The 12,500-nt window shown below is 43.0% G+C and overlaps 2 protein-coding genes across 4 annotated transcripts in view; both read left to right on the top strand.

Moving 5' to 3' along the window:
• cntln (centlein, centrosomal protein) overlaps positions 1–8,414 on the top strand; it is an 83,718-nt gene extending 75,304 nt beyond the window's left edge. For 2 of the 3 annotated variants that reach the window (XM_046046894.1, XM_046046895.1), the window contains one exon: positions 5,493–6,298. In XM_046046894.1, the coding sequence (XP_045902850.1) occupies positions 5,493–5,603 (111 nt within the window). In that variant the 3' untranslated portion in view covers positions 5,604–6,298. Of the gene's footprint in view, positions 1–5,492; positions 6,299–6,384 lie in introns of those variants that run through there. The other variant, XR_006824740.1, reaches the window with a different exon arrangement.
• A 363-nt stretch (positions 8,415–8,777) lies between these two features.
• sh3gl2a (SH3 domain containing GRB2 like 2a, endophilin A1) overlaps positions 8,778–12,500 on the top strand; it is a 44,326-nt gene continuing 40,603 nt past the window's right edge. Inside the window, exon 1 of the mRNA XM_046046898.1 lies at positions 8,778–9,858. The gene's annotated coding sequence lies outside the window, so the exon portion shown is untranslated. The remainder of the gene's footprint in view (positions 9,859–12,500) is intronic.

The following is a 12,500-nucleotide window of genomic DNA, read 5'->3' as shown; positions in this document are numbered from 1 at the left end:
ACTGTATCGAACATAAGGGAGGGCTTGCTGTAGCTCATTGCTACGACGGTGAATGGCGTCATTTATCTAAAGTTAAATAACAGACTTGACTCGTGTCACTTCTTGCCAAAGCTTCACACTATATTGGCACTTCCATAGGGCATTACATCATTAACCCTCGTGTTAAACATATCAAAGGCTTGATGCCTTACATTGCTAATGTACTGAGAAAGTTTTCTATTGTTGTCAGTGCTGTGAGGGGTAGTGTTGTGTGGCTCATTATGCCTCTGTAATGACAAGGAACAGCTCTGAGTCCCACACTTCTCTCTGAAGGAAAGTGACTTTAATTAAGCCTCATTTAATGATTGCGCTAATTAAATCAGCCACTCTTTTTCTGTCTCTGTAAATATGTTTGTATGTGTGTGGAGGGGACTCACGCCGAGCCTTTGTACTGTAAATATGTCACTGGAAGGGGGATTCCCAGGAGGAGACTGGTGTTCATACCAGAGCACACTGTGGCTTATTCATTATGTTCAACTTGCATTTCACAAAAATAGAAACAGCAGACACAGCTCGTTGGTACTGTTTCTTAGCCATTAAACTGTTTGGGTGATTACTTAACTACAATATAGCAAACATTTCAGCGGATCGGTTGAAATAGGCCAGTCGAATAATGCGATTGCACTTCTTGAGTTATGATGCTGTACGTGAGTTTTAACATTACTGCCAGCCTGATTGTACTCAAAGGTCGTCCTTTGGAGCAGTGGAGTTTCTCTCTTCAGTGTAGCAGAGAAAGAGAATTCATGATGGACGTAGACATTTCTTCATTGAATAGATGACTACATGTGTTAAATCTCCCTATGTCAGTGAACGAATGTTTAAAGACAACGATTCTCATCACCTTGTTTTGAATGTGGCAGTTTGCTGCAGGCACAGCCACTTCTGCTGCTGCTGTAACTGCTTCTCACTACATTGCCTCTGCCAATGAGCCACACACGGGCGTGTTCTTGATTGCTGAGTTCTAACTAAAGGTTGCATCTCTTGTATGGATATCACCTTCCTAAATTTAAACCCCAATCGTGCCTGAATCACCTCATTTTCACACCTAATGAGTAGGAACCTGAAACAAAGACCCCCGTGCTTTCCTGTGTTTAATCTAGGGTGTATTTAGGTCAGATCCCTAACAAATGCATGTTGCACACTGAAATGATGTTTCCAAACAACGTATCAAGAAAAGGAGAGATTTTTAATTACCGTATTTGTGGCCCCAAGTGTCCAATTCCCTTTCATATCAGTCTCTAGTGGCCTAAAGGGGAGAAAAGAGAGGGATCTGCTCCGCTGCAGGGGTAGGTAATTATGGAGGAGAGGGAGAGAATAGGCTTGTCTGTGCTTTAGTGATTTTCTTACCTGAGCCCCTCTTTGCAAATGTGACATATTCATTATCGGAGATAATCAAATGCAAGACTTTTTAGTATGGTGCCTTTGTGCTTGTTTTTTTTATCTATTTATCATGCTGTTGTTGTTGTTATTCCCCCGTTTGATAAATTTGATTTTCAAACAAAAGTGAGAAGATCAAAGATCAAAGAGCTGTTTTTCCCCCTCTGTGATAAAACTGCTGTAACTACCTCTCCCTTACCTTGAATAGTGGCCTAGATTGGAGACGGCTCACCCGCCAGGGACCAAGATTAATAGCACGAATCCTTCACCACTGTGAAATTGCTCCTGTCATACCAGTCAGATCCGAAACCTTACTATTTTTACGGTTATTATAAAATTAACTAGCAGTGTGCTTGCTTGTTTATTACAGAACTGTATACCAGTGATGATGTTGTTACAGGTAGACACTTCTGTCGGACCTTTGAAGGACCCAAATGTTGATTCTATTGCAGAAAATTGTAGTTAAATTAAGCAACAACATCTGCCTAATTATATATAGCTATTACAATTATATTAATAAGGTGGTAAACTAGTGAAAAACTGAGAGAAAACACTCAGCAGTCACTTGCATATTTGGATGATGGATCCCTTTATATCTCTTTTAAGCTCCCACCCCATTTCGTTCTTACTCATTTAGATATCCAGCAGCCTGACACAATCTTTACAGCTACTCACAAATTGGGCCCTTGGAAGTAATTGCGCTAACCTGTTCCGAGGGAGAAGACAAAAGAACAGGGATGATCGATCTTTTAAAGAGGAAAAAAAGGTTGACGTGTGTGATGCCACTACCAGACAATGGTCATTGGAGCGCTGCAACTTTGAGCTGCTCCTTGCCTTGAGGTGTGCCCCAGGCTATAGAATAGCAATGTCATTTAATTGGCTCATGAAAACACCTTTTGCTTGCAGCCCCTGTCCTTGTCCACACGTGCACACACACACACACACGCACACACGCTTATCAGTGTCAGTAGCTTTACATGTCAGTTCACTTCTTGAACATGTTCATGAAATCATAGCTAGACAAAAGGTCTGCTCTACAGGGCCTGTTGAATAGTAATGGATGTGAGTTAGCATGGCTTAATGCTACAGTAGCTTTTTTAATGTTGCCAAAGGGGACAGGGCCTCTTGCAAAACAGTGGCCGTGTTGCTTAGCGCTGGTGCTGGCTAGCTCTGCCAAAGGGGACAGGGGCCCGGCTAAATCAACTGTAGCATAACATTAGTGGCGGTTCCTAACACTGCCTTAAGCAGCCCAGGGGATTCAGTAGAGCAGCTGCATCACAGCTTACCTCTAACCATCCTGCGGGGCATCAGTCCCCAGCAAGTGTGGAAGTTAGATGAAAGGGAATGATAGTCCTGCTTGTCCCGTTTGTGAGCCTGTGTGTGTGTGTGTGAGCGCTTGTTTTCCTTGCGCCAGAATCTGCTGATGTGAGTCACACACCTTAGGGAGATGAATCGGAACGTGAGGTATTTTATCAAACGCAACAGAATCATTTATCAACCAAGAGACCCAAAAGTTCCATCAATTTTCTTGGTGACATAAAACAACTTTAATAAGGCTTTATAAAGATGTTGGTGCCGTCGTGCCTACACTTATATGTTACATAGTTTTTCTGCTTTTGATTTCTCATGAAGGAATTGAGAGGGGCACCCCCCGTGGTATAGGAGTTAAGACGCCTGACCGTGATCTTCTGGGGACTGGGGACCTTTGTTGCTTCTCTCTTTACCTCATTTCCTGTCGTCTTTCTACTGTCCGTCTTAAAATGCCCAAAAAGCATCTTTCAAAAGCATCTTTTTTAGGCATTAAATTTCACTCATGTTTGGTTTATCTAGATCATGTTTACCTGTTAGTGTTGTTTACCCTTATTCCCATATCGGTACTTTAATGATCCAGTCTCCCTCTTTGCTGTCCCATGGAGCCTGGTGTTGTGGCTGTGTCTCTATTTTAGTGGGTTTGTTTGCATAGTTAGTGGCTCTAAGTGCAATTAGTTGATTGGGAAATTGTGTGTACGAGTGTGTGCCTACAGAGTGTGTGAGACAGAGAGAGTGAATTGTCCCAGGGGGCCAGAGGCAGAGGCAGAGGGAGATGTCTCAGCAGTTACTTCACTGTAGTGGTTCTCTAAGGAATACCACTGTGTGTTTGATGCATCCAGTGCTGCTGGAACTGACTCCCCACTGCACACATGCTCAAGTGCGCACACACTTCGCGGCACACGGGGCCTTGTGTTCCCTGCTCCTGTTACCTTTAATGAAGAGGAGAGAGGGGCAGTGGGGCTGTGTGTGTATGAGTTTCTGAGGTTCTCACTCTCAAGACGTGTTGGAAATTGATAAGACGATAGTTTCAGGTCAGATAACGGTCCTTTTTCCCGGTGTCCTTAAAACATGTCAACTGCAGACCTAATTCCAATATGTGTTGTGAGTTTGTGTTAATCACTTCAGAGCAACACGATACCTTGTATTCCCCCGATACAGATGTTATTCAGTAAAGTTTGTTACAGCACTGTAGAATTTTCCTCTGTGTATGGTTCAATAGCTTATGTTTTCACATTCTCTTTTAAGAGATAAAAAGTGAAAGATTGTATGATATTGAAGTCACTATTTTCATCTTGACCAGCCCATTTCTCATCTCATGCCATGTGACTTGGGAAACTGCTCAGGGAATGGACCAAATTTGTTTCCTTTGCTTGAAAAGGGCACTTGTAAAAGGCTGCTCATAGCTTGAAGTGAATATTTATGAGTGATACAGTATAAATGTCTGCCTTTGATCAGGCGCCCTAATGACCATAAAATCCTTGTGTCGATTCAGAGGAAAAACAAAATTAGCCAGAACTCTGCCCACCTCTTTATTTTTCATTGTTTCCACGACAACAACCAAGCAAACACATATGGCAAGTTCCTTCATACCCAACCTATTGTAATCCTGTGGACACCAATTCTCATCCTCTAACCTTCCCGGCATAAAATACAGTCAAGCAACAATGCTGTAAATGTCCCAGTGATGCTTAGTGATGTTTTAATTATGCCTTAAGGTGTATCTGCTCAAGAGTGATCAACATAAGCCTCTGTCATAAAACACTACATGCCCATATCTATATTAAAAGAGTTTTTGAATGCTGTAATAAATTCCTCCTGTCCATATTGTCTTTTATGACATGACTCCAATATAAGGTCCACAATCTTTTTTCAATGCAAAGTTAATTCTAAAATTTTGATAACGCGTATATAAGTAGTGGTTGACCAATATGTGTTTTTCAATGGCTGGGGCCGATATTTAGAGAGCAGTGTGGCCAATGACTGATATTATAATGCCGATATCAAAGTAAAGTCATGTCATGTATAATTCCATTATCCCATGCAGAGTACAATCTTGTTTATCTTAGCCAGTAATGTGTTGTGTCAGATGGAAGTTTTATTAATAAATGAAATAGAAAAATACATTTGTTGTAGATTTCAGAATGTGACTGGTGTTCAAGAGAGAGTGGGGTACAGTTTGTCAGAAGTGACGTCATTCAGCTGCATTATTCTCTATAGTATAACATAATATATTTAACACTAGCCAGTAATGGTGTTATATTAGGTTTGCTGCCATTTAGGATGATATTTCGGCCTTGTGACTGCAGGTATCGGCCTGATTAATCTGCCGACCAATTAATCACTACTACAGAGAACAAATCTAATGGCAGATCTAAATGTGCATATGGGCGTGTGAGAAACAGACAGATGTGAACCTATCCTTTAATTCATAAGAATTTTACATTACTGGACCACTGATTGAGAATGGATGCTTAGAGAAAAAGTGTAGAATTAAGTGTTGAAACTACTGCTGTGTAGTCTGTTTTTTGAATTTCTCTGTCAAAACACTCAACATGGACGGTCCCTCAAAGGTTTCACAGGTCCACAGGCCCTTTCTGAGGTTCTGTTGTTTCATAAAAAAGCATATAGGCCGTTTGAAAAGCTGCCAGGTGTCAAAATTGGACTTTTTTAAAAATAGTGATGCATTTGTGTGTTTTCCTCATTTTCTCTAACCCCTTCTACTGCCGCCCCCACACCCTTTTTTCTATCCTTCCCCTCCCCTGCAGATCCCCTCTGCCGGCCAGCTAATGGAGGCTCTGCGCGTGAAGATGAAGGAGAGGAAAGTGCTGACAGAAGAGCTGGCCACGCTCACAACACCAGTCAGCGAAAAAGCCTGACTCCCTGGGCTGAGGCTGGGAAAACTGTCATCCTCTTCTTTTTCCTCCCCCCACTTCTTCTCTCCCTCCCCGGTTCCTACTCAGTGGGAGCTGGGCTGAGCCAAGCTGAGCCGGGGCAGCAGAACCAATATTTGTGAGAAAAGCGCTGTCGACTCACTCTGAGCCACTGGCTCAACACAGCAGCCCGGATTTTGTAAATGAGCCCTCGACATCTGTGTTAGCGCTCAGTGCACTATGTCTATCAGACAGGGCCCTTTTGCGCCAAGCTAATTTACAGTGCAGCCACTCTCCCCCACTCTCAGACCTGGGGTGATAAGGCAAATGCTTACGCTAATGTTTAAGTTAGACTTTTTTTTTACTGTCTTTTGCCTCTCCCCCTAATTTATTTGGCACCTCAAGGGCCTCAGGGTGCAGGGACTTGACCTAGCAGTGCCAAGTCGACACTTTGAGAAAGTCAGGAGTGCAGCACAGAGCAGAATATTCACTTTAAGAGGTTAGACCCATTTATCAGACCTGAGACTACAGTGTTCTTAGAGACCAATGATTTAAGTACTACAAATATTTATTTCTGAAGGAAATTATCTTGTGTGTCATTGCTTCTACTCTGTATTTGTTCTGATAATTTAATTGGTAATTATGTTAAATATCAATGATGTTTTTCTTCTTAATGTCTAAATAAAACCCAGTTTCATGTATTTTGGTTTATATTGTGTTCTTCAAAAACTGTGATATTGTTTTGAATTCCATGTCTAAACGCTCTCTTGTATTTTGTTTGTTCCAGCTGTTCAAAGGACTGTCAGTCAGTGTGTGATGGTCACTGAGGGTGCTCTGGTGGACAGCAGGGTTCTCACACCTCTCTCATGATTGACAGCTGACTGTCGGCATGGTTCCCATCTGTAACAAGTGACCCCTGCTGTTGACATCATTAACAAGGGTCCACATGGGCACGCACACAGCACAAAGGTGTATTAGAGGAGTGGTTCCATCCTTGACATAGCTACCTCCAACCCTTTTTATCTGTTTCCCTTTTTCTCCCTCTCTCTTATTATTCATTTAGAATATTAAACCGTGATCCTGGTCTCCTCTTTCCTTGAGTTGGCATCCTACACAAGAGACCACACACTCATCCCCCTTTTTTTTACTACTTTCTTTACCTCTCTTAGCTTTTGTTTTCCTCTTCACTACTTTCCTTTTTTCTTTTTATTATGTATAATTAACAATGGTGTGAAGAATCCTCCGTTCAGGAATTAAAAAGAAATAATTCCACTTTTTAATCCCCCTCCCTTCTCAAATATATGCTAATGATGTCGTTTTCCTTTATCTTTTTATAATAAAGGATTAGGCCAGGACTGTCTCTAGCTGCAACTCGGGGACCAATTTAGCTGGGATCCAGGAGAGACAAACCCTTGTGGTTAATTACCATTCATTAACATAGTTTGCATCTTTTCGTCTTCTTCAATACCCAAGAGCCAGCTATTGTCAATATTTGTCCCATATAAATTTCTGCGTTTTTTTCCCACAGTCACTGTCCTCCAGCGTAATGCAGCTAATGACAAACATTAATAACTCAGAGAAATCCGGTGGCACAGTGGGTATAGAAGAGCAAAGCATCGGTGCCAGGCAAATTATCTGGGAGCCCCCGCCCCTTGGTGTCTGACTGTCTCTATTTCTCGGTCTTCCTTTTAGCATGTAATGCATAGTCAACATGTTTGCTCGCCGTGCCCTGGCCTTGGCTGACACGCTCGTGCTATTTCTGTGACATATTCAAATGCGGGCCCCCTCAGCTGGTACTCCCTTGGGTTTAATTAACCTGGCCTAGCCTCTGACGCGCCCTCAGTGAAGACGTTAAATCTTGAAAACACCCGTCAAAGACCCCCCCCCAAAAAACACACACCCGTATCTTCCACTAGGCGTTGTATTCTATTCATCTCTTTATTTTCTGTGTAGAAATACCCTTCTTTTCTTCTCTTTCGCTCTATCCTTGTCTTCCACCCTTCTTTTCTTGTACAGCTCTCATTAAGAGAGGTTTCCTGTGGGAATTACTTTGATCAGTAGTTCCAAATTCAAAGTTTTCCTCCCTTCCCCTTTTATTCATTCCAACGTAATCAACTCTGTGTCATTTTTTTCCCTCTGTCTGTATCTCTTTCTCTCACCCGACTTCTTTTTAAATCCAACTTTATTGTATTTTTTGGTTTCCACAGATTCCTGCAGGAGATTGTTCCTGGAGGGGTAGAGGAGGTCAGGGTCACGGGTTGACTTTGGGGTCGATCGATGATTTGTGTATATGTGTGTCCCAAGGCTTGTCTGTTGTACTTTTAAGTTCCCTCGGTGTGGTGTGAGTGCTTGCCACTTGGGTGGGAAGGCGGGTAGCCCACAGTACAAAGAACAGTCGAAGCACAGACAGAAAATTTCTGCAGCCTCCAACTGATGCACAATTAGTCCTTGCAGATCTCGTCAACCAGCTGCGGAGTGAATAGAACAGCCTCTGGTGATTTTCCTTACTTCACTGACACAGTTTCACACCCCGACTGTTGCTGCCAATACACCAGTCTGCTTTGATTTCACAGCCACAGACACTTGGCACTGTCTTAAATAACAAGGTACTTGTGACATAGAGCCAAATGTGTTTTTGACAAATGTATAATGCAACATGTTTACAGTTTTCATTGTGTCTATCCTTCATGTTTGATCCGCCGGGAGAAGGTTCAGAAACAAAAGATGCTGTTTACAGAATGTATGACAGAAATCAAACCATGCTGTTTTATTTACTCCTGATAGTGGTGTGAAATTGTAGTCTAATGATATGAATGGGTTTTTTTACCTTTTAGAACACAGACGTGTCTCCTCAATACAATCATACATGTACAAAATACATGTATGATTTTCTTTTTCATTAAATGAGATGCCACCTTAAAAAGAAAAAAGGAATCACACTACTGATGCACATATGCTATGTATACAACCTCATTGATCTTCACTTGAACAAGTCCCTTATCCTCCTCTACAGCGCTCCAGACATGAAACGGCAGCAGATTATGGGTGGATGCGGCCCGCCGTGGGAAGCTAGGGAGCAGATAAAAAGGCCAGCCACTCAGGGGACTAAAGCTATGTTTTGATGCTGTGTGATAAAGCAGAGGCATAGGGCAAGAGGAAGGGAAAAGTTTTAGGATCTCTCTCTCTATATATATATATATATATCATCTGTCTTCCCTTTTTGGATTTCTCTCTCCTTCCTCTCACCTCTTTGCCTTGTCCATTGTAACCAAGCTGTTCCTGCACTTTTCTTGTTCTTTGACACTCACACTTTCTCCGTCCCTCTGGACTGTCCTAAGCCTTGCTCATGGCAGCTGTCTCTCTAAAGCCATGGCCTGAGCTCCTGGGCAGAAAAACAAAAAAAAAGAGAGAGAATGAGAGAGGGGTTGATCTGGTCTCTAATCCACCTTCTCTTACAGCGTAGGAGGGAAGCTGCAGTCCTCAACATCACCTCAGAGAGAAGCGACTCTTTGAGTGTGACTACCTGAACCCTCTTGTGTCCTTATGACTAATCTGGGATGTTGTCTCAAATGGTGTAGAAAATGTGGCTCCTAATATCACAGATCAGTCAAACTGTCATTCTTGGGCGCACTATGTTGTTGTCAGAGATTTCATGCTTTCAAATATGCCAAACTTCTAAGCAGGGGATTTTTTTGTTCTGAGGCTCAGAGATGGTCGATTGGCACAAAGTTCATAGCATCATTTAGTTATGTGCATTCAGAATCAAAACCAACATATCATATCATACAATATCAGTCTTCATTGGTCCTAGCTGTTACAAAACAGGCAGCCATCCTTTGTTTTCTGCTCCAGCATATATAATAACTCCTTAGTCTGTGGTGTATAGCTCCTCAAAGCACCTCTCCACCTTGACTAACTTTTCCAAGCGCTCATTAGCGGACTGGCTGAAGTTTGGAGGGTATAAAGCAGGCTGGCAGATTACCCCCTGTAAAGTAGCACACCTCAGGTAATCACACTAATGAATTCAAGCACCCCCACTCACCCACCTTATTCCTTTCTCCTTTTACTTTCTCCCTTCCTTCCACAGTGGCGGGTCGGTGCAAGAAGTGCCAAACAACAAAGAAATGTTTGTTTGCATAATATTAGCACTGCACGCTCGCACACAGTGGCGGGGGCCTGACTGCAGGACTGACTGGAGGCTTCCCATGAACACAGGTGGAGCAGGGCGAGCATCACTGGGACCAATTAGAGCAGAGCACAGGTACATTAGCATGTTTGAGTGGAGTGGGTTGGTGTGGGGATTGGTAGGCCTTATGAAACACAAAAACACATGACCATGGCCTGTTGTGTGTTTGTTGTTTGTCTCCACTGACATGGCTGGCATATGTGTGACAAATGACCCCTGTCACATGCCCATGCTGTCTTTTCCATCTGCAGCTAAACACACATTTTCCTCAGAGATAATAGTAGCTTATTTGAGACGCAAGTTGCAAATTTGAGGGGGGGAGGGGTCATAATTGTCTTTTTATAATGTGAAGCACTTTGTGTTCTGCTCTGGATGATGTTAGGCTGTCTAGGTTTACATGCCTTATGTCATGTTATGATTAGTCTTATTGATTGGTAGAAAGTGGGGTGTACACCTTTTTTTTGTTTGTTTGTTTTTTTTAAAGGGACTGGGGGGGGTTCCCCAGTCTTGCGGATATCACACTGCTCAGTCTCCCCATGAAAGATTATGCCAGGTGCTGGAAGGGATGATCCAGTCATACATATACAGATTCCATCCTAGTTTATGTGGACTGTACTGGACTCATTGACAATGATTTCTAGGTTCTGTGTCCAGTTAGGTGGACTCAGGATTGTATCTAGTGCATGATAGTGTAGTTTGTGGGCCTCATTGTACGATGACCTCAGTTGAGAGTCAATGCCTCCACGACTCCACGAGGCAGGGTGTCCTGGCAGAGCATTCATGGTTGCCTCCTTAGGTTGAATGGCAGAGTTCCAGGATCTCTGGGGCTTGTTCCCATGTTAAGAGTAAGCTGGAACAAGAGTTTGACATACACTCACTGGGCACTTTTCTAGTACCAGGTTGGACCCCCTTTTGCCTTCAGAACTGCCATAATTCTTCGTGGCAACAAGGTGTTGGAAACATTCCTCAGAGACTTTGGTCCATGTTGACATGAAAGCATCACGCAGTTGCTACAGATTTGTCGGCTGAACTTCCATAATGCGAATCTCCTGTTCTGTCATCCCAAAGGTGCTCTAATGGATTGAGATCTGGTGACTGTGGAGGCCATTGGAGTACAGTGAACTCATTGTCATGTTCAAGAAACCAGTTTGAGATGATTTGAGCTTTGTGACATGGTGCATTATCCTGCTGGAAGTAGCCATCAGAGGATGGGTACTCTGTGGTCATAAAGGGATGGACATGGTCAGCAACAATACTCAGGTAGGCTTTTAGACGATGCTCAATTGGTACTAAGGGGGCCCAAAGTGTGCCAAGAAAATGTCCCCCACACCATTACACCACCACCAGCCTGAACCATTGATAAAAGGCAGGATCGATCCATGCGTTCATGTGGTTTACACTATCTGAGTGTCATAGCTGAAATCGAGACTCATCAGACCAGGCAACGTTTTTCCAATCTTCTATTTTCCAATGTTGGTGAGCCTGTGTGAATTGTAGCCTCAGTTTCCTGTTCTTAGCTGACAGGAGTGGCACCCACTGTGGTCTTCTGCTGCTGTAGCCCATCAGCTTCAAGGTTCAACGTGTCGTGTGTTCAGATGGTATTCTGCATACCTTAGTTGTAACGAGTGGTTATTTGTGTAACTGTTGCCTTTCTGTCATCTTGAACCAGTCTGCCCATTCTCCTCTGACATCTGACATCAACAAAGCATTTTTGTCCACACAACTGCCGCTCACTGGATATTTTCTCTTTTTCGGACCATTCTAGAGATGGTTTGTGCATAAAAATCCCAGTAGATCAGCAGGTTCTGAAATACTCCCAGCCTGTCTGTAACCTATAACCATGCCACGTTCAAAGTCACTTAAATCAACTTTCTTCCCTATTCCGATGCTGGGCTTGAACTTCAGTAAGTTGTCTTGACCACCTTTACATGCCTAAAGGCATTGAGTTGCTGCCATGTGATTGGCTATTTGTGTTAACAAGCAATTGAACAGGTGTTCCTAATATAGTGGCTTGAGTGTACACTCACCTAAAGGATTATTAGGAACACCTGTTCAATTTCTCATTAATGTAATTATCTAATCAACCAATCACATGGCAGTTGCTTCAATGCATTTAGGGGTGTGGTCCTGGTCAAGACAATCTCCTGAACTCCAAACTGAATGTCTCAGTTACTGGGATTTTCACCCACACCAATTTCTAGGGTTTACAAAGAATGGTGTGAAAAGGGAAAAACATCTAGTATGCGGCAGTCCTGTGGGCGAAAATGCCTTGTTGATGCTAGAGGTCAGAGGAGAATGGGCCGACTGATTCAAGCTGATAGAAGAGCAACTTTGACTGAAATAACCACTCATTACAACCGAGGTATGCAGCAAAGCATTTGTGAAGCCACAACACGCACAACCTTGAGGCGGATGGGCTAACAACAGAAGACCCCACCGGGTACCACTCATCTCCACTACAAATAGGAAAAAGAGGCTACAATTTGCAAGAGCTCACCAAAATTGGACAGTTTAAGACTGGAAAAATGTTGCCTGGTCTGATGAGTCTCGATTTCTGTTGAGACATTCAGATGGTCAGAATTTGGCGTAAACAGAATGAGAACATGGATCCATCATGCCTTGTTACCACTGTGCAGGCTGGTGGTGGTGTAATGGTGTGGGGGATGTTTTCTTGGCACACTTTAGGCCCCTTAGTGCCAATTGGGCATCGTTTAAAT

This window comes from Micropterus dolomieu, linkage group LG04 (assembly GCF_021292245.1).
Source record: "Micropterus dolomieu isolate WLL.071019.BEF.003 ecotype Adirondacks linkage group LG04, ASM2129224v1, whole genome shotgun sequence".
Taxonomy (NCBI): Eukaryota; Metazoa; Chordata; class Actinopteri; order Centrarchiformes; family Centrarchidae; genus Micropterus; species Micropterus dolomieu.
Note: the sequence above shows the minus strand (reverse complement) of the source record. Positions and strands in the feature narration are given on the sequence as shown.